Source organism: Oreochromis aureus, linkage group 7, assembly GCF_013358895.1.
Source record: "Oreochromis aureus strain Israel breed Guangdong linkage group 7, ZZ_aureus, whole genome shotgun sequence".
NCBI classification, from domain to species: Eukaryota; Metazoa; Chordata; class Actinopteri; order Cichliformes; family Cichlidae; genus Oreochromis; species Oreochromis aureus.
Window position 1 is genome coordinate 58,941,579 of NC_052948.1, and position 26,020 is coordinate 58,967,598.

Here is a 26,020-nt window from a genome sequence, read left to right on the forward strand (position 1 = left end):
ACAACGATGTGTGCTGCTGGTAAAGTTTCTGGGCTGCTTTTCCTCATAACAGCCATCCCCCAAGATTTTCTCCATTTAGAGCAATGCATTGTCAGGGATTCTAACAGCTAGTCTTTTTACTGAATCAGTCAAGTTTGTTCAGGGTTAGTCTTGCCTCAGTGTGAATTATTTGTCTTTTTACATATTTAAAATAGTTAAAATTTTCATTAAAACTATTTTGAATATTTTTCGCATGTCCTGTTTTTATTTTTGCATCCTGTCTTTGTCAGATTACTTTCACTTGTGCCTCTTCCCTGTTCTTCTTACCTGTTTCTCAGTATTTGCTCCTCATTTTCTGCAGAATGGTAATTCTTTGTTCATCAGCCAAATAAAAGCTAATTTTCTGCTTAGTTCACCTTCCTCTGTGTCCTGCATTTGGGCCCTGTCAACACCAGCCAACCCCGACAATATGGCTTTAAAATTTAATGTCCAAGTTGAAATGCTGATTATGATGTTTTCAGTAGCAGGTAAGGACAAAGTCACTCATTACTGCCATAATGCCCAATTGACTCATTCATTTTTGAATTATTAATCTTTCAGACTCTATTTAAATACATTTCTCAAATTAAATGAGCATTAAAACTTTCTTTGCTTTTTATTCAAGTTTAAGTGATCGGTTCTACTGAGAGTCAGTTGACACATATGAAAACCTGACCTCAGTCTTCCTGTTGTTGTTTTTGTTATGTTTCCAGTAACTGAATGCAAATTATGCACATGAGTAAATTGCACAACTCTAAATAGTCCGTGGGTCGCAGGGGGTGCTGGAGCCTATCCCAGCTGTCATAGGGCGAGAGGCGGGGTACACCCTGGACAGGTCACCAGTCTGTCGCACAACTAACACATAGAGACAGACAACCATTTGCACTCACATTCACACCTATGGGCAATTTAGACTAATCAATTAACCTATCCCCACAAACTGCATGTCTTTGGAAGGTGGGAGAAAGCACGAGTACCCGGAGGGAACCCACGCACAGGAAACTCCACACAGAAAGACCCTGGCCTGATGATAGAATTGAACTCAGGACCTTCTTGCTGTGCGGCAACAGTGCTAACCACTGTGCCACCATGCAGCCCGAACTCTAAATAGTTTTGTTTAAATTCTGTTCTCTGTCTGTGATTCTAATATAACAACCTGGAATTGTACTGACAAATATGTTAGCTTTCATTTACATGTATATGTAGTTGTGTGCATGTGTAAATATTAGTTATGTAAAAGTTCACAAACCATTTAAAAATGGTTGCCACTTATTTATTTTTTTAAAAAGGTAAAAACAGTGGCCATAATTCTTACTGTAAAAGCAGTGAGGAAAGTTAAATAACACAAATGTCGGTAACTCTGATCTGTTTACTTTTAAAGTTGACCTATTATGGTAATTCCCACCTTCATGCTTTTATTCATAGGCTCTAGCAGTGTGGCTTTGCATGATTCAAAGGTCAAAATAATCATTGTTATCTCATACTGGGCCTTGCTGGAGTTCATGAAATAAGCTGTCATCGCTCCTTTCCACGCCCTTTAAGCAACCTTTCTTCTGATTGGCTACCTACAAAGGATTTCAAATGGGTGGGGCTTTTGTGCTCAAAGTAAGAGTTCTGTGCCTGAGATGACCAAATTAGGGATATCCCCTCTCACTGACATCATGCAGGGTCAAGAGTTTAAAAAGCATTTAGAGTAGTCTGAAGTCTGAGCTTTCAGATCAAAGGGATTACTTTACCATATGCTGCGATTTTTGTTTAAAATTTTAGTGGTTGTCATTTGACACACAATTCAAGAGTTGCTCAACAAAAGCTAAACTGATATACAGTAGTTTCTGGTTATAGTCATTAATGGATGAGCAGTTAAAATCTGTAAGTTGATTACATTAAATGGTGTTTAAATGATCTTTTCTAATGTTTCAAAGCTACGCCTACTAGTTCTTGAAATTGTTCTGCAGGTACATTCACATCAACTTGGGATCACAGCTTTATGCTAGTGATGATGCATAACATCCTTTCAGTGCTGGAATAAAGCAGTTATCACTACAATGACTTATAAAAGGTCAATGAAAAAGACGACGACTATCATCTAGATTCAAGACGCTTTTGCTTTTAAAACTTTATGGTATGCACCCACAAACCTACCAGAGCCCCTCAGCCTCCTCCTATCTGCTCCCAGGAAAATTAAGATCCTCTGATAAGTTCCCTCAGGGTCCTCCACTCAATCTATCACTTATCAGTTCTTCTCCTTTTCTGTGTTTTTAAAACTATTTTTTTTCATCTGCTTTTTAGTGATGATTTTATAGTTAAACTACTTGTGAATTCTCTCACTTCTACAGGCTATTTTGTTCTTTTGCTCTTACTATAATCGTATGTATTATGTGGTATTCGTTTTTGATCTTGTTCTACCCATATGGCATGTAAAACCTGGACTTAAGCTAAACCTGCTTTGACTGTATGTACATGCAGCCAGCCTATGTGTTTCACAAGTTTTTATGAGGCGAATGAGTCTCTGTTTATATAAAAACCCAAGTACATTGTTCCTCTGATTTTCCTTTTTTCAATAAATTTTTGTCACCTTCACTACATTTCAAAACCTCATCTCACACCCAATGTCTGACACTGTTCATTGTTAACATTATGTCAACAAGAATTACATGTAAAAACATACAAGCAACAATTAGTAATCACGTTTGTTGTTTTCTCCTGCTGCAGACATTCCTAAAAGGACGTATAAGAGGGTTTTCACTTCAATAGACTGAAACATCAGGGGGTAAGTAGGCTGGTGGTGGCACGAACACACCAAACTTCCCATCAGGAGATCAGAGTCCCTTCTGGAGCCTTGATAAAAAATTAATTAATATTTTTTATGCTTTCACTTGTAGTTTAGGTAGAAAAAAATTCCTGGTGGGGTCCAAATATTAAACATTTATTAGAAAGCCCCATTTTCCTGGTTACCAGTGTGCAGCGTTAAACCCAATCAAAATGTTATGACACCAGTATTTTATTACACAGCCATGTAATGTCCAACTTTAAAATCTAAGGATGAGCTATAGTAGCTTGTACAAATGATCTGTGGAGGTATTTTTCTCAGGGAGGACAGCCAGGCACCCACACCCACCCTTCCTGCATTGGCAGTATGATCCAGTGCTCTCAAGCCCTGAGTAGCCACATGTTGTAACCACCGTTTACCGTGTCCTGAATGTTGTGTGAGAGTGATCAGCATTCAGGAAAAAGCGACCATTAAGCGAGAGCTGAAATCTGTTGGAAGAAGTTCAGATGTGCAGAAGATACTGTACTGCTTCTGAGGACAAGCAGTTGAAAAGGTGAAGAGAAAATACGAAAAAAGGCCACTTCATAAACTGTACCAGACTAAAAAGCATATTTCAAAGATTGTTTTTAATGAAATATAAAAGAAAATGGTTGAGAACCAAAGCATCATAAGTTTAGGTTATGTTAAGGTCACAAGTTATTAAATACCCAACACTGAGACAGCTATATATTTCTAAATGTCTATGTAGGATGATTCACTTGTCAACAAGCAGACAGACAGATGTATTTTCCTCAACCTTCAAAACTTTGATTTTCTTTTGTTTGAAATTCTGATCGGCTTGCTTTTCGCTTCCCTTCGCCTGTGTCAGGTTCATCTTGACTGGTTTCTAAAGGAGTCTGCGGTCGATTCTTTTCTTTCTCCATCTCAAAGCCTCAAAGCCCTCGGCCCCGCAAACACACACCTGAGCTCTGTCCACTTCACCTCCGTCCCACAGACACGCAGGCGTTCATGCATGCATGCAAACACACACACACACAGGTACACCGCGGCAGCTGCAAGCCTGCATATATGTTTATCCGCAGAGGCATGCACATCTTTTATTAATGCTCAAGTCACTTCTCATCCTCAGCTTGTGTACATTTATTCGAACCACTTCCTCTCTCATCTGCAGCACCATGCAGACACTCAAAACACACGGCAAGCTTCAAACTAACAAAACTGTTCAGAAACCTGCAAAATACTTGCTGAATATAAATCAGAAATATTCACTTTAGATATTAGTTTGACTTAATACATGTAAATTATTACATGTAAATAATCCTAATTGAGATTTTGTATAACAGAATGCATTAGAGGAGGTATCCCCAGCATCCTACAAAGGTCACTAATGAGCAAAGTACTGAGCATAGGATTTCAGACCACTGCTGCAGAGGTCTGTTACAGAAGCTTTATACATCAGCAGCTGACTGCAGTATTGCTGTGTAATGTCCTCCCCATCAGGGATTAGATGAGAACATTATCAATCTAAAGATGCTACATAATCTGGCCATTTATTACACTAACAGGCTTTGTCACATTTTCAGCCCATTCAGGGGGATGCCTGATTACATTTTGACTAATGACAATATCATCAGTCACTTCACGCCTCCTTGTCTCTGTTTACACTGCTAATGTACCCATGTCAAAGAAGTCTTCCTTTGAACCTGTGGGACAAGATTTTCTGTGTACACATTTTCTCCTTCCATTTCTATCTTTCTGTTTCTCCCTGTGCTGGCTTTTAGTCAAAGTTTCCAGAGTTGGAGAGCTTTTGCAGGACCTCTTTTGTTGGCTTCAGATCATATTAAATTGAATTGTCCGGAGGCTGCGGTCAGTGATCCATGATGGTTCGCCTTTTTCTGACAGGCTTGATAAATACAGGTCCTGATCTCTCTGTGCCTCTCAATTCCTCTGTCCTCCTCTTTCTCTCTCTACTTGTCCTCTGCCTCTCACCTCCATAATACTTCTCTTACTTTACTCTTGTATTGTGTTTCTGTAAACTGCATTGCAATTTTTACCTCTGCTTCTTTCTCAGTGAGAGCCAAGTCTCTCTGCACCTCTTCCCAGAGGACTTGCGTATTTGAGTGTGTGTATACTTGTTTTGCTATCTTTGTGAGGACCACCATAAGTTTTTTGACATTGCCAGAGAGGACGTTTCGGCTGGTCCTAACTTTCTTACACAATGTCAAGGGGCTATTTGAAGCCTTGATTTTAGGGTTAAGTATAGAATAACGGTTTATGCAAGGGTTGGTGTAACTCACTTGTGTGTAAGCATTGTGGGACTCCTCTGTTGTGTTGGCATGTTAGTTTTGACAGCAGGTTTTGATTTACTTTTAGTCATAATTTAGGGATCCAAATTCTTTCAGGTTTAGTCAATTAAACATCATCAGATTATCACAGAGTGAGTCTAAAGTTGATTCATTTGATGAAAATATTAAAAATATTAAGTTTCCCATGTTTTTGAGTGCGAGTTGCTCCACATGCTTTATAAACTGTCTTACTTTCCAGCGCATCAAGTGTGAAATGTGTCCATACGTCCACTCGTCCCATTCATACCAAGTGTTGACATTTGGTCATGTTTTCAGGATAAACAAGGAGTACAGGAACGAATTATATCATTTGCAAAGAAAATTTAAAAAATAAAATGTCTAACTTTACTGCACAAAGAGATTACGTCTGATTGGATCTCGTCTGTCCAGAATATTGTCAGCTAGTTTTTTTCCGTTGATGAAAGCATCATAGTTTTTGTCATCGTGCATTTTTATTCAATTTTCGTCACAAAAGAAACTTTTTTTTATCGATCAACAAAATTGAAGGCTGTGTGTGTGTGTGTGTGTGTGTGTGTGTGTGTGTGTGTGTGTGTGTGTGTGTGTGTGTGTGTGTGCACACTACAGGATAAAAAAAGCAGCTCCACTGACCTTGGACACCCATTGTTCTCCTCTTTCTCTCTGTGTGTGGGTACCTGTGTGACTCGTGTGAGAGCGTTAATTTGTTAACACAGTCACACTTTGGGGATCAGCTTGCCTTTTGGAACAAAAAGTCCTTATAAGACAAATTTTAAGCTCAAGCAGAATCATCAAGACTGTACAAAATGCCTTTATGTTCAATATTATCTCCTCCAGTTGAAGCCGAGATGAGTCGCACATCAAATCTGATTGGAGGACATAGCTTTTGTTGACAACATGATTGGTATGTTAGTGTTAGGAGTGATAGTTTGTGAACACTATTACATACAGAGTGCATTAAAAATGGAAACCATTAAAAAAATAAACAAGTATTTACTTCAAAAATAAAAAATTGGAAATCGCACTCCCTAACATAATGAGCCCAACAACAAGCCATAGATAAAGTGAACTCAAAACTATTAGGTCTCTATAAGACCTATTGGCTAATTACTTATAGAATTTTTATAAAACAACCACAAGCATAAGGATTAGAAAAGTGGCATTATAATGGGAAAAAAGGAAATGTGGATAAATATAAATTTCATGAGAAAACTTGATTTTGGAGTTAGCACTCATGGATCATTATTGCAGTTTGGTACTTCTGTGTGTGGTGGTTATGGGTAAGGTCTCCATGAAACAAATGTAAGGCTAAAAAAAAAGCTCAAACATATGTTATCAGATTAAAAACTTCAGTTTTAGCTGCTACATATCAGCACGCATGACCACAGTCAGAGCCGGGGATGAATTTAAATTGAGTGATTACAATAAGGAATAGTTACTCCTTTGTAGTTTGGATGTGTGTGTGAGTGAGTGTACTTGAGCACGATGCAATACAGCTCTTACAAACCGTATGTATGTGTGTGACCATGAATATTCATGCTCAGGCATATTTGGGGATAAGGAGAAAGGAGTCATGCTTGGCTGGTACTTCATTACTTGGATTTGTTAGAGAAACTCACACAAATGCACAAAGCTTGTTTAAATGGTCTTAATCCAATTCTTGTAGGGAGTACACACACAAACTTTCACATTTTGGCTACACAAACACACTCACACCTACACCAACTACCCACCTGGTGAAGATCACAAAGGACACAAATGCTTGCGTGCTTGTGTGTGCGTGTCTTTTTGTGTTCCGCGTGTTTGCTGGCGACTTTGGACAGATTAAGTGCTCGTGAATTATTTAGTTGTGTTACTTGTGATTTACAGTATGGTGGCAGTGGCGGAGGGCAGGGAGGGTGGGTGTATGGACCAAACCTGCGTCAGTGTCATAATAATCAGCTTTGGAGGTGCGTGAATGTTTGCATGGCCCAGTGAGAGAGCCTAACCCAGGTGGCAGATTCACCTCACCTGGCCGGATTAATTTTTAAGCTTGTTTTCCTTCTCTTACTGTTTCTCTCTCTCTGATTGATCATTTTCTTTTTTGGTTACATAGCATAAACTTACTTTTTAGTTACAGTTTTTGTGTGTTCAAGCTCTGATTTGGGATGACATAAATAGGAACTGATAAATGAACTGGTTCTGAGTCACACCCATTCATACAGGCACTTTTGTCCAGGCTTGCTAACATTTTCACACATTCACACTGCATTCCTGCGACTAGTTGCATAGTGTCGAACAAGACTGTCTGAGTTCTTTGTGTTTAAACACTTATTCAGTTCCCATTTAATAAATCAACCTTAGTTTTGTAGCAACAACTTTCCGGTGTTCTTCTATAAGGATGTAAGGATATATACACAACTCCCACTGATAAAGTGATTCTGCCTGTTCAGTGCTGTGTAGATTTTGGGTCACAGAAACATCTTTTGAGAAAAATAACAGTTATAACATTTTGTAAATTGTGGTTTGAAGGTTAAAACTTGATATTAGGGTTAAAGTTAGTATTATGTTTTAGTTAAAATAGTTAAACTTGCGGGTAACAATGAATGTCCTCACAAAGACAGCCAAACAATCATGCCCAGGTGAGCCGGTAGCAGTCAGTGTAGGGGGAAGATTAGAAACAACTTTTAGCCAAAATATAAAAACCACTTGTCCAAATGACATCAGATTTAACACTGCATTTACTCGGGTTATCAGTAGTCAATGTGGGAAGTGAGAGGTGGATGGAATGAATGGTTTTGGATGTAGAGTAACACCAAAAAATGGACTGACATACATATTTCTCAAATTATGAGAAAGAAGATACAAGAGGACATAAGCTAGCCACACATCCCTGAATATGTCCATTCCAGAAGCCTCAATGTAAGTAAATGAAAGCAATCATTTCTGTGATGTTTCTTTGCTTTTGATCTTATGAGACCAAATCAAACAGTGGGGTACATGATGTATATTTTAAAACTTCTGAAAAAAAAATCTAGAAATGAAGTGGCTTTGCTTTGATTTGAAAAATGTGACGCAGGATTCTTGGGATCAGATTTATCAATATTTGTGAATCCCTAATGTGAAAGGACAGAGAGAGGATGGAGGAATGGTTGGGGTGGGGTGGGGGGAGGGTGATTAAAGAAGCAGGAAGGGTAGACACGAGAGATAGAGCAAGTCTGAAATAAAAAAAGAAGAGATTGGGGGGACGGCATAGAGATCAAAATGACTGCGGAGACATGCAAGGCGGAAACGGAGAAGTGAGGTTTGCTAGAAGTAAGGAGTGAATGAAGAGAGGGATGAAGGAAATGGGGCTATGAAGGAAGGAAGGACGAATGGCAGGCACCGGCAATTTTTCAAGAGACTTTTAAATGTATTTTAATGAGGAATATTCCACTTCATGTGTCAGTGCTGCAGTGACAAAAAACAGAAAATGCTCGAGTCGACCCACCAAGAGGGAACTTGGAGAGTGAGGGAGCGAGTTAAGAAGTGTTTCCAGAGGAGAACAATTAAAAGCCAAATATAATCTCCCTCTTGCCTATGGACAGCTTTTAATGTGAATATTGGAGCGCTGATGACGCAGAGAGGAGCCCTGCACCCAGGGGAAACCTCTCCCCCTCTCTGGTCCTGACTTTTGAAGCTTTCTGAGTGCAGACAAACAGAAGACACTGTGTGCATTCTAACAATGCTGTTTATCGTATTAAAGCAGACTCCTTCTACTTGTTTTGAGATGAGGTTTTACCTGTTCACGCTCTTTCCAAAATGTCTCGTTGGCACTTTCAATCACAACAGTAAACTGTAGGTGTGCTAAAGACACTCTAACTGGTACAATAAATAAACTGTAAGAAAAATTAGGGAACGAGTTTTGTGTGTGTTCTGAAATAAAAGGAAAGGTAAGCCTTTTTTCAGACATGAAGCTGAGTAAAAGTACACCTGTATTTCACTGCAACACATCTTGAAGGACCAGGATACTTACGAAGAAGAATACTTGACCCTGTAAAGCCAGAACTATTAAATATTTGCTAGAAAATTAATTTCTTTTTAAACTGGAGTGTTTACTGACAATTTTTGAAAGAAGAAATAAAATATAAATTTTCATTTGAAGGTTTTAATTTGTATAATTTTTGCTACATCTGACATTTTTGTGCAATTTTTGTGGTGTATGTACTGTATATGAAAGATGTACCTAGTCACTGTGAAGTCCAGTTTAGCACTTCACATGTGTCCTGCAAGGTCACACTGGTCATTCTGTAGCAACAAGAATTTATCCTCCTTTTTTATTCTTTTGGTGACTATAATTTACAATATGAACATCATGTTATAGTAAATAAAACATGAAACTAGGAACTTACTCATCAGGAATGTGTTTGTTGAGATTATGGAACAAAATGAGCTGTCATTTCCTGATAAACTGTACAGACTTCTTTTTGCTACCAGAGAGGTAGCATGAGCATGAACGCAATGACTCAGTGTTTCCTAGCATAAAAACTGAAGTGTAATGAAATGATCGGTGTTATATGTCCATATCTTTAAAGACGTGGCTTCATACTCACGTTTTTTTCTTCTCCTATGTATTACAATGACCTAAAACAGGTATTACATCACTGCACTTTTTTCTGACTGGCATTATAGCATCTTATCAGCACCTTGTTATGAGCCAGCACCCTGGTTAGGCTGTCTCTACAGTTGTAAAGATGTTTTGCTGTTTCCTGTAGCTACAAACCAGCTAAATATATTGTTGCCTACATATGGCTGAATGTTTTTAAGAAAAACAGTAATTTTTGCCTCTTGTCGAGCTGTTTGGGCACACTTGTTGTAATATTATAGAGCTGCTGTGCATTTTATTCATCATTAAAGCAGATGGGACTAAACACTGTTTTTCCAGAAGATCATAATTTGGGTGAGGATACTCCAAACTGAAAACGCATGGACACAAGCAGTGACCAAGGCTTAAAAAAATAATTCAGCACACATTTTGGCATGTGATTGCAGTAGTTAATGCAGATAATAAAAGCTTTTGTACAGTTTCAGGTATTTGTTTCAGAAATTTCTGTAGTATTTTGTATCCACAGCTTTCAGATATTTCAGTTATCATCACATAGCTTCTAGATACACGTCAGAATCTCTTGATGCAGACATAGAAAAGTACCAGTGCTTGAAGCACACTGCAATCCAGTGTCGCTGCCAGTCAAAGCCTTTTTGTGTCTACATTTGGCTATCAAAGCTTGCCTTATTTCTTGTGAAAAAAATTAGTATAAATGTTGTGAAACTCTCCCAGCAGAGACCTCCCGGAGACACTGAGAAGACTTTCTACACGGGTGGATGACACAGCACCGTGGGCTGTGTAAGGTGCACAACAAACTAAAAATACCATGCAGGTTAAATAAAACCCTGTAGATTGTTAGGTTGCTACAGTGTGTCTAATGTTCATGAAAAAACACATTTCAAAAATAATTTGCAACATAATTGGTTGTATGTGTAAGACAGTGTGAGTGAAAGGTGCCTGGCCTGGAAGCACTGCTCATAGATAATGCAATTGCACATCCACACACACATAGTTTTACAGGAGCAAATCACAAGTTCTATATAAAAAAAAAAATCCTACCATATAAATATATAATGAGCTGATTCTGTCCCCTTGTAGAAACATGAATGGGCTGTGACACACACTGAGTGACTGCGGAGGCAGTTTGACAGACAGCAGCAGCAGCAACATAGAAGTAATTCCTGGTCAGGTAAGCTAGTATGCAGGGCTGAATGGAGTCTCCAGAGACTCCACTGAGCAGAGTAAGGGGACAGATGGGATTCATTTATCATTTATCCGCATCGGTGGGACTTTTTTTGTCCTTTTTACCCCACTGTGTTACGCTCCCGTGGGAACCTCGTCCCATCCGCCTCCTGGTCTTTATTTTTCTCTGACATCAGCAGCAGCGTGAGATGATCAAGGCTGATAATGATGATGACGATGATCATAAGTTTGCAAAAAGAGAAGGTGTGTGCACATCGGGCACTATATTTAGATCAACAGTGTCTGAATTATAGCTCCTAAAAACGTTTTATTATTGGACTGAAAAGAGGAAGCGGTCTGACTCAGTTCTCTGGTCCACATAACAAAACACATATACAGAACGTGTATTCAGAATAGGTGAATGAAATTTTGCTCTCACAAAAAAAATCTAACTATTAATTATTTTTCTGAAAGAGGAAAAAGTGAAGCAGCATTTATATTTAGTACAAACCAGACATTTATAAAAGAGCTTTAAAAATCGCTGATGAAGCTGACCTTCTGTAGTCCATTAAAACATTTTAGAGCTTTAATTCAAAGACATCACTTTTGCCCCCCGTTAAAGGGATAATCCACCTATTTTCCCGCTCAGGGTTTGAGGAGTACTACACAGCTGTTTGAAAACAGCTGTAATATGTCTTTTTACAAATTGTGGATTGTAATTTATTAAATATACATGACAAGTAATGCTGAATAAAACATATATGTTGCATTAAGGACAATTCTGTTTTACCAATCTTTGCAAATTCCTTAACAGTAGTGGGGTACCAAATTCTAGTATAGCCGCTTTGAATTAATATTTTCCAAATTAATGCACTTAAAAGTCTTTGCACATGTCTCACTTTACAATATGGGAACTATTATTTATCTTAAATATCTACCGTTGCATTACTTTACAAGTAACCCGATTGAGCTAAGGGACTAAATGGGTGGAAAGAAATGGGGAGATGCATCCAGACCTCACTCATTGCACGACGTCAGTTTCCGTAACGAACCCTTATCCAGCTGTGGGAAAAATACTCTCACTAAGCACCACTAATCCAAGCTTTCGGCTGCGAGCTCTCTCTGAGCAGATCGCTCCCGCAGCTGCAGCACATGCTCTGCTGGATGCTCGAGATGAGTGAGGAAAGGCTACGGGACCCCCTCATTTAAGATCAGACACGAGGCATACAGACAACTCTCACAGCTTAATATCTACATACATCCACATCACCTAAGATCATTCATCTAAAGCTCTAAAAAGTCAGGACGTGTGCCGTCCTGTTACGGCGTTACGCACAGAGTCTCGAAGCCCCAAACTACTCCAAATTCAAGTTTATACACTGTTCGCGCACACAAGTTGCGACATAGTCACTTAAATTTCAGTACTCACTCAGAAGCAGAGCAACAGGCAAGAAGAGCAAGCACGCAGAGTTCATCAGAGATGCCATGCTGACCCCACAGTTTGTCCTCCGACCTCACAAGTTTCAAGTTTGCACCGGAAATTCCAAAGTTTTCCTTTTTTATCTTTTAGTTTTTAAAAGAAAAGAAGAGTCCCGATGTCGCTCCCCCGCTGCCGGTCAAAGTGTTCTCCTCCCGTCCTCGTTGCAGCTCTGTACTCCAGCGAGCATCCACGGGGCGCTCATCCGCTGCGCTGAAGGGGAGGGCGCGTCCGTGTAAAAGAGGGGGAGGAGGAGGAAGGTCTACAGCAGAGTCCCCGATGAGGTGCAAGGATGCTCTGAATTATCAGCGCAAGGCGTTTAAAATGACCAGGGAACCGACTACCAACTTCTTTCTATACACTTTACTTCAGTGGTTTCCAACATAGGGGGCTGGAGCTCTCTAGGAGGCCAGGAGACAAATGTGAAGGGCCAAGATTAGTGAAGGGGGGAAAGAAAGTTTTAATTCCTGGTTTGGTGCGTTTCTTTAGACAGATTATCTGCTTAAAAGTTCTTTAAATGGAAAGAAAAAAAGAAGTGTCACTGCAATATTAAAGCCAGTGATCATTAATCTGAAAAACGTCCCAGCAATCGATGTGATATATCATTATTATTATTATTATTATTGTTATTAGACAGTTGTAGGTTGGTTCCCAGCCAAAGGGGAGTTGTATCCTCAGAAGCTGAGGAACTGTGAGATGATTAATGATTTCCAACTCTTTGTAAAGTAATGCACAATTTTGTCTTCATGAGGCTTGGGGATTTAACAGGAGAATCTAGTAAGGGAAGGATGTTTCTTCTAGTGGTACAGCAAAAACTCATGGAAAACGGTCACATGTTTTTGTACAGGGTTACAAGCCAAAACCCGTGAAGTCTTTTATCCCATTTTCACATTAAAGTGACAAAAAATGGAAACATCCTCATTTAAAAATTCCCCAACAGTAATTTAATGGTTGTTGCAAACTTTTCTTGACTATATATCTGCTATAGGAAGTTCCCACAGACACACCAAGACACCTGAATTTGAACACGTTTTGTTTTTTTTATTCCAAAATGTTTGGGGTAAAACAAACCGTAAAAGGTACAACATAATTAACCAAGCAGAGGGAAATGAACACAATGGAAAGAGGAAAAAAAATCCACATGAACTTCTGTTCTGTTTCTCATGCAGAGCTCCCAGTGAACTGCTAAATAGTCAAAATTCTTTCTTCTTCAAACACTGAAATGAGAGTTCAAATATCCGTCCTGATCACCTGCCTCCGGTCAAACGTTTGCAAAGAAAACATACAGCTTCCCCCTCACTGTGGTGCCTGAGCCTTCCCACATATTTCAATGACATAAATGATTGTAAAAGTTACATGAATCAGGTAGGTGTGTGTGTGTGTCAGTGTGTGTGTGTCAGTGTGTGGCAGGGTGTAATGCCTTAACATTACAAGTTATCCAAAACGGGTAAATTACAGTAAGGCACTTTGCTAGATAAACCCAACAGATTCTGAACAAACACTTGAAATTAACTGAACTTTTATTTTACAATCAGCAATTCAGTGCAGCCACTCCGTCATGAAACAATGAGGTGTGTGAATGGGATCTACACAAAATATCATACACTTTAAACTCAGTGTAACTGTGAACAAATGGTGCGCTTACAATCTAAAGGCAGGCTTTTCATTGATACTGTAAGGGCAGGAATGACTTCTGGATTCAAAACCTAAATTTCAAGCAGGATGAATGTCTAAGTGCTGCCTCCTAGAGCTTAAGACAAGTCACTGCACATTGAGTTTACAAGCATTATTTGCAATTGCCAGGTAAAACAACAGGATCGGTAACAGTTAATGTGTACCAAGTTTCTTTTTTTTTTTCTTTTCCAATTATTAAGCTACTTTGACAAGTGTTAACATAAGTATACATGGCTTACAAATACTAAATGTTTATATAAAAAAAAAAGGGAAGAAAAACATGGGGAGAAGTCTGAGGACAGAGCTGTACATGTGGACGGCTGCCGGCTTCAATATTGAGCTCCAAACATTTCAGGTTTTGAAGGGGAATTCTTTACAGCCTGGAAGACCTCTGCAAACATTTCTTACACTCAATGTATCCTTCAGAAAATCCTCTTTAGAGTGATTTCTAAAACCAAACCAGGTGAAAAAGTCATGAGCAAACTGCATTATTGTCTATCAAAAAGGTTTATAGTGTCGATTCTCTTCAAAGATTTAGTCTGGCAAAGGCCAAACAAATAGGAGATCTATTTCTTAATAGGTTGGAGACCTATTAGGAAACAGCTCATAGGAAATATGCCACCAATGAAGAAAGAAAATTGGCTTTGGGTGGTACATATTCTTTTGGTTGCCAGGATTAGCTTCAAAAAGGAAAAAAAGAAAAGAAAGAAAAAGCAAAGAAAAACTGAACTAAGGGAGGATAATCCTACGACTACCAAATTCCAGGCTTTAGCAGAAGGATGCTGGTCTGTGTTGAAGAAAGTAACAATGTGTACAAGCCTGCTGTTTGCTCTTAAGGCCAAAATAGAAGGCGACATTTTGAGGCAAAGCATGTTTTCTTTCTGTTGCTCAGAAGTAGCCCCCTGCATCAAAACTTGTTCAGCATCCCAAAACATGCCTGGCAGGTAGCTTAGAGGAAACAGCACAACAAAAGGAACAGCCCCGTCTGGCCTCACACGGACCACTCGGCTGGACATTCTTCGAGTCTTATGCACGTCTGGATGATGCAAAATCAAACAGTGTCAGGTTGTTTGTATGTTTTTTTTCTCATTCTTGTTTTTTCAGTTGTTGTTAAGGGGGATGAAAGAATCTCAGCGCTCTCTTGCTGTTGTGGCTGAGACAGTCTTGATGGAAGAGATGACCACCAGGTCTCTTGGGTCAATAAAGCAGCTGTAACAAAGGTCTGGATGTAGCTACAGTGAACTTAAGAGTCTCTGAACATAAATCAACAGTAAGCTTTCGCCCCAGACCATTATTGTCTTGAAGAAAACAACAAAAAGAAAAAAGAACCAAAAAACAGAAACAAAAAACTGTCCATTTCTTGACTTGACACTTCACTGGTGCAGAAAAGGGGGAAGGAGGAGAAATGAAACAAGGAGAGACGCATGTTGATCAGGATCCAAGAAACTGGAGAAGCTGTCCTTGGTGCTTTCTCCTCTGAAACACTAGCGGGGAAAAAACAGTGGACATATGATCGGTATCAAGAGGAAAACCACTCTTCGGCAGCAGCCTTTAAACCAACAACTAGTGGTTGACGAGTCCCTGCAGCATCATCATCAGGCGCCGCGCCCTCTTGCTGAGCGGGCTGTGGGGGTCCTGCTGCAGGAAGGCAAAGAGCTTTGGTCTGACCTGGGCCAGCACGGACGACATGTGGTCTCTGGTCAGGGGGTCGCTGTGGTCCAGATTCATTACTGCATCCTCCAGGTAGCTAAAAAGAAGGGAAAGAGAAAGAGGTCAGATAACAATGAACACCTACAGAGGCAATGGCAGGCTGAAAGAAAAGAAAGCGTTTGTGGTCACTTGGTGGAAAAGAAAATGGGAAATTAAAAAGGTTTGCATATACAACCTGAAACTCCATTCCACCAGCAGTAAGTTATTAACATATAAAAGCACCAGAAGGACAATTTGCACAAATGACAGTTTTGAGGCTTTTGAGTAGGGATGCCAAACTCATTTAACATTGAGGGCCACATAAAGCCAACCTTGATGTTAAGTGTAGAGATGGCACGATACCACTTTTTTATGTCCGATACCGATATCATAGATTTGGATATCTGCCGATACCGATATGAATCCGATATAGTGTGTTTTTTAATCAATAAAACTTTTTAATATCTTGCTGCATTTTGTATAAGTTCATACTCAAGTTTAAATAAACAACAACACTAAAGCTATTCTGTTATACCTGTATGTAAAAAATACACTGCACCCAAAATATTTCATAGTTCAGCAACACTGATCAATCTAATAAACTTAAACCTGCTCCATCCTCCCTATTCTGGTATTTTAAAGAGTACTTAGCAGAAATATTAAGCAACCTAACTAATAGGGTTGCAAACTCCCAGCAAAAAAACATAGGGAACCATCCCCCACCCTCCACCTCATGATGCTTAATCGATGTAATCAACTTTAATTTGATGCAGTGTGAAAAAAAATGCACAGAAATAAATTATTTTTCAAGAATAATTAAATAGATTCAACATCTTTCTTCAACAGAATTGCAGACTGCACAGATGGCATCTTCCCAAAGTTAAAAGTAGTATAGCTTACTAGGGTATATTAGACTTAACAGTTACTAAATACAGTAATGGACTTCTATACATTTTACATCAGATTAAAACTTTGGGTGTAAGATTCAGATAATTATTTATTAAAAGCTAGACATTTTAAATGAGAATAAGAAAGAGAAGTATGTCTTTGTGCCCCCCTTTTCCCTGTTAATGCCCTATCGGCCCCCCTGGCTAAACTTTGCTAGATCCGCCCCTGCACAGTTACCAGCCGTCAGCTGCGTAGAAAAGGATCCTGGTCTAGAAAGTAATATTAAATAAATTCTAACAACAGCTTATCAAGCTTAAACGTGCTGCTGTTGTTCAGCCGCTGGTTTCCTCTTTCTGGTGCAAAGTGGGCCAAAAACAAAGAAGAGAGACGGACTCGGGACAGAAAAGCTGATCAGCTGATCATTGATCAGTTTCATGCTTAAAGTAGCAGCAGGAGAGGGAGAGAGAAGAGGCACGCGCTCCATATATCGGTTGTTAAGCTTAACATGGGAACGCTTTACAAACATTCAGAGATGAACTTACACACTTGCTTTACTTCTCTCTGGGATAACTTCCTCGGAGATGAAATGCTGGTTTGGTAGTGAGGCTACAAATACACACAGCCGCTCTATCACCTGACGCACACTGCTCCGACATGCTACGGTTATGAGCCGAGTTACGCCATGTTGCAAGTTTTGTGAGATGCTTTTTTGATATTTAATGGATCGGAGTACATTTTTTATTCCTCTCCGATATCCGATCGAGTAATTTACATCAGTATCGGACCGATACCGATACGTAATATCGGATCAGTCCATCTCTAGTTAAGTGGGCCAGAAAATGCACTTTCTGACAGCGTAAACATCTTTTAACTACACATTTAATCCCCGAGATATCTTAATATAAGATAAAGTAGTACAATTTAAATGGCACATCTGAGTTTTTCTACATGATTAATGTGTAAAATTACAGAAGGTTCTGGTAGCTCACTACCCAGATTGTCCCATATTTATAAAACAAAGTTTTTGTAGATTGTTGTTGTTTTTGAAACAGAAATTTCTATAGTAGACAGTGAAAAACTTTTCTGTCATTTAATTGTCATCTATTACTTGTCCAGTGTTCCAGATTGGACTCTTTAATGGGCCACTTCTGGCCCCCGGGCCTTATATGAATGTCAAGCCTGTGAACATTGTGCTTTCACTCAAACTGCCCAGCAGAAATCAGTCTCACCTGCCTGCTGTCCTCTCGCTCGGGCTGCACTACACTTAACTCCTGAATTAATTGTAAGAGTCAGACATCTGGTGGTGAGAGTGTCCAGCTGTACAGTGGAAATGACCATTCATCACCGTGTCCGGAGTGCTACCTGATCCCAGTCTAACATTAGAGCTGTTCCCATGTCGCCAGCTGGTCTCCTGCCAGGGCTGCACAACACACACTGCAGGTCTATCAAATCCCCCTCAGCACTGCCAGCGCACTCTTTAAAGGGGCTTTTAATGTCACTGCACATACCAGCACAGATACTGAATGTCTCTCTGAAAGTTAATGTCTTGCCGAAGTTAATTTGGCTGTAACTGCATTTTGTCAAACACTTCAAAAACACATATTTAATTGCTTTTCACGCTGCCTCAATTGTTCTCGTATCCATTTGTGCAACAGTGTGTACTTCACAGCTAGCTAATGATGCAGCTAAGAGCACAGATTTTGTGGATAATGACACCCTCTGTAGTCCCAACAATCCTAGCTGTGCTTTGGGGATCTTTTATGAGCTTCTTCTGAAATACTTCTAATCACAAGTCCTGAAAACGAAGCATGAAGACAGCTCTGTGGTATCTTTACCCGGATGTGAACTACGGTTTACTGCGTACATACTGTGTACTTAACAGTCTGATTTATTTTTGCTCATGAGTGAAAACTTTCCTTCATAATTAAAGTTAGCCATTAAAGGTAAGAAACAATGGTGTTAACTGCTTATGATTTAGCTTTTTTAAAATTTAAAATAAAACCCAGAGCTATTATTTTCTCAGTCTTAATAAAGTTTCTATAGTGCCCTCTTCTCTAAAGATGGCACACAAAGGTCCACATTAGCAGCTGTAGTGTAAACTCAGAAACACACAGATGATGTGGACACAGCATGATGCTGTAAAGGGACTCAGAGACAAAGAGGTTTCCAGGGAGAAATGGGTATGAGAGGACAAGCTCTTCTCAGAAGAGAGGGGCACAATGAGAGTGCTTTCTGATGTAGGGCTGTCCATGAATATTCTAAATGATAAAAATCACAAAGGGAAAAAAAAAAAAAAATCAGCTATTTGACTGTAAAAACTATCATTCAGTTGCGAGGAGGGGAAAAAAGCAGCACTACTGGGTCCTGTCTTGCTCTGAGCTGCACAAAAAGCTGAGTTTCTACCAAAAAAAAAAAGTTGCCAGGGGGCATTGAAAGAGGATAATCCACCTCTGATACTTTCTGGGGAAAGCTGCGTCTCTCTCAGTGCTTCAGACAAGATACAATACCGCTGGTACAGGGAGAGAGCTGAAGGATTTATCCTACTAAATTTGCAGAATATACAGATATCAGGTGAAAAAGTGAAAGTAAAGTCTGTTAAGTCTTAATAAAATATAATAGAATATAATATCTATTCTATTCTTAACCTAATTGATTCATTAATTTTGTGCAAATATGCAAACCTTTGCCTATAGAAGCAGTTGCTGATATCTGACTTTCATCTTCTTATATGACAAACTGAAACAAGAAAAATCAAAAAGAGGACAAAAAAAGTACAAAACTGAACTACAGGGGAAAAAAAAAAAGATACAAGGACGCAGCAAGAACAGAACAATAGAGTGCATCCAAAAACTGCGATGCTATTCATGGGATCATCGGCGTTCCCAGGATAGCCATACAGCAGGGCTACAGACGGAGCCGGGTGATGGGGTCAGCACTTTAGCACCGTTTAACACGTGGGAGATGGGGAGTAATGAACATACAAAACAGATTAGATGGGCAGCAAAAGTTTAGACAAAGACAGGCTTTATTACTGACTGAGGGGAGCATAAGAGCCAGCGTGTGTGGGAGAGAAGACATCTCATGCAATTCAAAAGTTATAATTAAGACGTTATAGGATGACATAAACCTGCACAGTTCATGGGTTTTTGATTAAAATCTATGACGTTTTCCAAAATTACAAGTTATGCCTGCTGTATCACAGGACAGGTCTTACATCAAACTACAATGGTGTGAGACAATAATGAAATTATGATATCCTGCAATGAAGAGTAGGAGTGCTCAAACTGTGCATTGTCTTTAAAGTGGAGACAGTGCATGGATTTTTAGTATTCAAACATCACAGGATTTTCTTATTCACTTCTATTCGGTGAATGTCGCCTTTGAGTTAAACTTAATGCTAATTCAGAATTTAGAATTAGCATTCCAAAACTGGAGCTACCTCCACACAGCAAAGCCAAGTAATGTTATGGAGTTATGATAAAAATGTGTATTTAATGTGTATTTAATGCTATTAGAAATGCATCTATTGTTATTGAGGTTTATATCAATAAATAAGGTGGATACATTTTATAACTGATAAGTTTAGGAGAAGGGGGTAGGATTAAATAAGTGTTTCCTTGTTCTCACTGATTTTGGATATGTAAACTAAATCAGATTCAGTGGAGCACTGCAGTGTATTTTGCTTTATATTTATATTGTATATTTGTACATGCTTTACTTACTTTTTTTTTCCCTAAATGACTATGTATATTGTGTACTTGATCAAAATAAATAGGAAAAACAAAGATTTTTTTAAAAGGTTTTCAGCACTACAGATGTTGGAAAAATGCAAGAATAGCAAAACTATATTTAAAGTGCACATAATGGCACAACATTCCTGAGAATTTATGAATCATATTTAGTCGTCTTTATGTTTAGGAACGAGTGGACTTGAGAACAAGGCTCAGTGCTTCTGATAGAGGTAGCAAAGAACCCAAGGTTAACCTTGAGCCTGAGTTTCCCTCGTCATCATTTTCAATTACTGGAGGGTAGCTTCACATTAGACGCCTAAAATCTAATAAAAATAAACCGGAAGGCACACCTTAAAGTTATATAAGATGCTAGACTTGACATTTTACCTTTCTGATCTGGCCTGAGGTCTTCTTTTTTTTCCTTTTCTTTTAAGTTTCAGTGATGCCAAAGAGAATTCATGTGGCTAGGTGCTGCACCGATTCTTTTTGATGGAGAGATCATTAGTCCACAGGTTCAACAACTGGTTGAGACTTACATTTGTCCCATTTTTACTTCTGCTTTTCACAACCAACATTCATAACCGGAGATAGAATGCTTCCTTATTCAGCTTATGTTACTATTAATTATAAATAAACATTTATGAATCTGGAAAAATTTGGCCTTGATCAGTTGCCAGTTAAATAAAGCTAAATTTGCTGGCTGACAATACACAAATCTCTCTGCTACTGAAGCATCTGTCTCCTTCAGAGATACTGTAGTCATGCTGAGCCTGGTCCTGTGTACTGTAGCATGCAGTCCTGAGCACTGCTGAGTTTACCTATTCTTAATTCCTAATAACCCAGAATAAATTCAAAAGACTCTTAACGTGTATTGTGATTGCCCGTTCAGAAAAACAGGAGCAGCTGGTGGAAATAAGTTTAGTATAATACCACCTGCTGTACTTCATATGATTCACCAACCTGTCTGCCAATGGGGATGCCACAACATCTACCCAGAGACCTTTGTGTCAGACCTGAAACTGAAATGGTAAGTTCTGTTCTGAGCAAGCATGAAAGCAAATATTTTTTTTTCAGTGTAGTTTTATTCACTTTCAATTTTTGTTTAATGGTTCAACCTTTGTTCAGTCATTATGACATTAGTCTAATCCCAAACCCAAACACAGAAAAGACTCACATCCACAAAATCTGTGAACGGTCATATCTCACCGAACAACTACACTGTAAGCCCAACTGTGTCTACGGTCTTCTGGCTTTCTGTGTCCGTTTACATATTACATGCAAATTAATGAAAAATTTCTTCTCTTTGACTCCAGGAAAAACCTACTGTAAATCTGTACCTAGCTGCCAAAAATGACAACCGTTGTTTGCTCACCTGATTTTGAGCTCAGAGCGAGTTGTGAGGTTAGAAGAAAGCTGCTGGATGAGAGAAAGCAGCACGGGCTGGCTTAAAGGGCAGGGGTGCTGTCCGAACACCTGCTGAGAGTCGATGGTCTCACACACATACAAGACCAAATTCAGATCAGTTGCTGACAGAGCCTGTAGAGTAAACCATACAGAAGAGAGGGGTTACCAATTTAACCACTTATATAAATATTTGCACCTGAATTTAAGTTTAAGTATCTCTTTCCATACAACAAGCCTCTCAAGGAAAGGTGCACTCCATCAACAAGCAAGTTATTAAGCATTTCAGTGTCAGTCCCATCCTGACTTTGAAAGCTGGATTGAGAATAGGTAACAATGGGCCGATCAATTCAATTCTATGTTATGTGTGAAGGTTCTCAGTCATTCAGGTCATCGGAGTCTAAGGAGATCGGAAAGAAAAGTGCCTGGACTTCTTTAAGTTTCAATTCTACGTCATTTTCCTTTTCCAAAACATGAGATCCTCAAAAGTTGTGAGCAAGAGATCTAACATAATATGAAGGAAGCCAACAATCAAGGATGAGCAGTTTGGAGGTAGTTTCCACCAGCTACACCAAATGAGATGGCATGACCAAGCTCAGACAAAGCTTTCTATGCTAAAATTGAATAATTATTCAGAGCACAAAAACTACTAAATGTGTTTATAACACAAAATCTTTTAAACATTGCAGAAAATTAGTAATTTTAACTAGCATGTAAGCTTAGACGGGGTAGTTTTTCAGCTTAAAAGTAGAGGGGAAACGTGTTTTACCACAATTCATAGCAGTTTCGCATAGAAAGTCACTTAGGAGCAAATACAAGCATAATGAATGCCTGCAGCACAACTAATGCACTGGTGGGGTTTGCAACTGGGACTGTGGAGTAGTTGCAGGATAATGGCTTTCTCGGCCCTGGTGGACATACATGCATATGAGAGTTACAGTGAGTCGTGTGCAGTTGCCTGCATTAATTAGTAGTTGGAAAACACAGCTCAGCTGCAGAGGAAGCTGCAGTGCAACGTTTAAGCCTGGTTACATCAGTGTGTGCGTGTTACCTGCTGGAAAGCCTGATTGAGTTGGCCCTGCTGGAGGAGCTGCAGGATGTTCGTCTGCTGTGTCTGGTAGTCTAAATGTGCTGTGGGAACTGGTGTGCCGGCCGCCGACCTCATTGCCTGCATGATGCTGGAGGTGACCACTGCCTGCTGCTCTTTCATCGCTAGGCTCACCTCACCTTTGACAATCCGCTGCACATGGCTAAGAATAGACTCCTGCAAGCTGAGCAGGGAAAAGAAGGACAGTTATCCTCCAAGTTGCATGAATCTTAAACAAATATGCTGCAGTCTATTTTTGTGCTTTGGGGAAAATCCTTGCTCTTAACCTACAAGATATTGGCTTAAAAACTGACTCTGCACAGTTTGGCGTTGTCATTTCCTTTTCAAGAGTTTTAGTGGGCCAGCTATTTTCTCTCTTCTCTGCTCTTGACAATCTATAAACTCTAGAGGCCTTGAAATTAATTGCAGGGGGAACAAGAGACCTGATCGAATTGATGTTCTTACATTAGCCCCAGGATTAAGCTTTGCTTGTTTTTACTCTCCAATCTATTACACACCTGCTCGATATGCAGTAAGAAGGCCATAGTGGTACATAGGTATTTGCTGGTATACGTAGCTGAAGTTCAAAATGTCCACTTGGAATGTAAGTCAATGCTGCCACATCAATAAATGTGAATAACATCACTCAACAACAGGACTGTTATAAATACTGATTTGCAAGACCATCTTTGTTTTAATGCTGTAACTGAAGTAGAAGAATAATCAAGTGTTAAGTGACAAACTAGAAAAGTAAAAGGTAAAGTAAACAGTTTTGGGAAGATTCATTTACTTTTATATGTGGGAAAAAAGTTTCACTTTTCTAGTCACACACGGCTCACGCAGTGGTAAACAAGGAACAGCTCAGTTACTTACTTTCCCACCATCATCTGGATCTGATGCTGGACTTCAGCCCGGACGTTAGCTGTGATGTTGTTGCCCAGCTGATCAGTGGAGCTCTGGAAGTTGTCGATCATCTGCTGGAGCTGGCCAATCATGGGGTCTCGGGTATCCTGGTCTCTCTGCTTTCTGTTCTTCATATGAGTCTCAAGCTGCTGGATGTCTACAAAGATCAAAGTCAAGAGCAAAATCTCTCATCACGCAAGCAAACACATCTTAAATACTGTCACAACTCTAGCGAGCACCATTTTTCATAATAATATGAAATGAGTCAGTGCAGCATGAAAAGGCTCTCTACTTGCTTCCACTGGCTCATTTTATTTGGAGCTGGTTTGCCGAGATGGAAGTGTTGTGTGCAGATGTCAACCTACCTGTGACTGCTAGAATGACTAATGCGGGAGGATTACAGCATTATGTATCAATAATTATTATACATTTGATGTTATTGCACCATTTTAAACGAGTAACATTTGGGCATTAAAACACTGCTGAAGGCAGATAACACAGCAGTGCAGATGTTAGTGCAGCACTCACAAAAAGCTCGTCAATTTCCACTTTCACAGTTTCGATAGACTGGCAACTAATTTGAGGCAGACCCACTTGTAGTTCTCAGAAGTCTTTTTCTGGTATGGAGTAGGTATACTTTCTCGGGATAGATAGAAATGTTAACATTTGGGAAACATGTTTATCCATACTAGCTTTAAATGGAGGAAAACGATGGGCAAATTTATCAACAGTCAAGTCCAGAATTTTCTTTTCTTATTGAGTTAACTAGCCGCTGGTGAGTTATTAAATCACATAAGAGTTTCTATTAGCAGTATGAATTGGGGGAGGTTATGTAGTTACCTGGGGACCTTACAGCAGTTACGTAACAGGTAGTCCCCAGAACTGCTTGGCACCAAAGCAGGTAATATTTACAAAGTAAACCTTGGATTAATTTTAAATTAGAGGAGCGGAACTGTGGCCTCTCTGTGCACATTATAAATTTAAAAAAAGATCGGGTTGCAGCTTCCAAGAGTGGGCGTGAGCATAATCTCAGAATAAGCAGACTGCTTTTCAGCACATCAGGGCACTGGCTGGGTCTGTAAAGGCATCAGTACAAAAGTTGTCCCTGAGATCTTTCAGCGAGACACTTACTTAATTAGACTTCCACATACAGCTCCTTATTTCAGGGCTAGACGCTGAGAACATTCAATATGAAGAAAGCAATAATGCTAAGTATCCAAATAAGGACATCAGCCATTGTAAGCCATCAGGATGCCTTTAAGAGAGCGTCCAGAAACTTTTAAAGCAACTGTACATCTAATGAATAAATGTTTAAGTGCACCTAGACAACATGTCCTGCAGTGGATCAATACATAGCTTGATATTTGTATGGTGTTTTGTACAAGTTTATCATTGTCCTTCATTTCCTTACATTCTTGTGTGCCTTGTTTGAAGCTGTCGTTGATTTGCTGAAACATGGACTGGCAGCCTCTTTCAAAAACAGGAAGCACAATGCTCTGGAAGGCATCTTTATATGCTGCCTGGATGGGGCCCTGCATCGCCTCTGCTGCTGCTCGACCAATCGCATCCGTTGTGTTCTGGGGAACAAGAGGCAGGGAGAGTAGGTTAATGTAGAAAATACACAGTAAATAATCCTAAAAGACCTAAAATACAGACAACTGGTAAAGTAACGCAGTCGCCTACCTTCGATTTCACCACTTTGCCAACATTGTCCTTCAGGGTGATCTCCACAGCGGTCAGTTTAGCAGCGATTGTGTTGTTCAGCTGGCCTGTCACTGGCTCCAAAGTCTTAGAGATTGCTAGAGAGGGAAAAAGACAGATTAGCAGGAACCCCTCTATAATTAGGCATGTGATTGAGGCTGGAGGCAAAGAAAGACAGGAACATCTCATCCTCGAATACGAGGGCAGGAGAGGCGAGGCAGGAACACATCTCTCAAGAGACTGCTTAATTTTAGTGTCTCAGTCCAACACACCTCAGCTGCCTTTGCTATATTTAACATTACTTATGCCTCAAGATGATCTCGAGCATTAAATAACACAGTAATTTATTGATGTACAACCTGGTGTGCACTTAGAGTTTGGCTTTTTTGTCAGAGCAGGAAAAAACAAAACAAAATGCACCTTAACAGAAATTGTAGCCTTTTTTAATAACACCTATATCCATATTTATATTCATCAGTGATTTGTAGTGTTAACCTCATGATATTTGGTTTTTAGCAAGGAAAAATGCCAGCTATTCTGTTCATAAACCATTTGCTCTTCTTTGGTCAAAATGCCAATAGATCAAATCCAAAAAGGTGAAAGTAAATAAATTT

The 26,020-nt window shown here is 39.5% G+C and overlaps 2 protein-coding genes across 3 annotated transcripts in view; both read right to left on the minus strand.

The window, feature by feature from the left end:
* nrn1la (neuritin 1-like a) overlaps nucleotides 1-12,501 on the minus strand; it is a 94,587-nt gene extending 82,086 nt beyond the window's left edge. The window contains exon 1 of the mRNA XM_039614604.1: nucleotides 12,285-12,501. Coding sequence (XP_039470538.1) covers nucleotides 12,285-12,342 — 58 coding nt within the window. The 5' untranslated portion in view covers nucleotides 12,343-12,501. The remainder of the gene's footprint in view (nucleotides 1-12,284) is intronic.
* An 851-nt stretch (nucleotides 12,502-13,352) lies between these two features.
* edc4 (enhancer of mRNA decapping 4) overlaps nucleotides 13,353-26,020 on the minus strand; it is a 30,727-nt gene continuing 18,059 nt past the window's right edge. For both annotated transcript variants that reach the window (XM_031734219.2, XM_039615917.1), the window contains exons 25-30: nucleotides 25,389-25,504; nucleotides 25,117-25,282; nucleotides 23,676-23,862; nucleotides 22,767-22,986; nucleotides 21,687-21,850; nucleotides 13,353-15,753 (exon numbers count right to left, since the gene is read on the minus strand). In XM_031734219.2, the coding sequence (XP_031590079.1) occupies nucleotides 15,570-15,753; nucleotides 21,687-21,850; nucleotides 22,767-22,986; nucleotides 23,676-23,862; nucleotides 25,117-25,282; nucleotides 25,389-25,504 (1,037 nt within the window). In that variant the 3' untranslated portion in view covers nucleotides 13,353-15,569. The remainder of the gene's footprint in view (nucleotides 15,754-21,686; nucleotides 21,851-22,766; nucleotides 22,987-23,675; nucleotides 23,863-25,116; nucleotides 25,283-25,388; nucleotides 25,505-26,020) is intronic.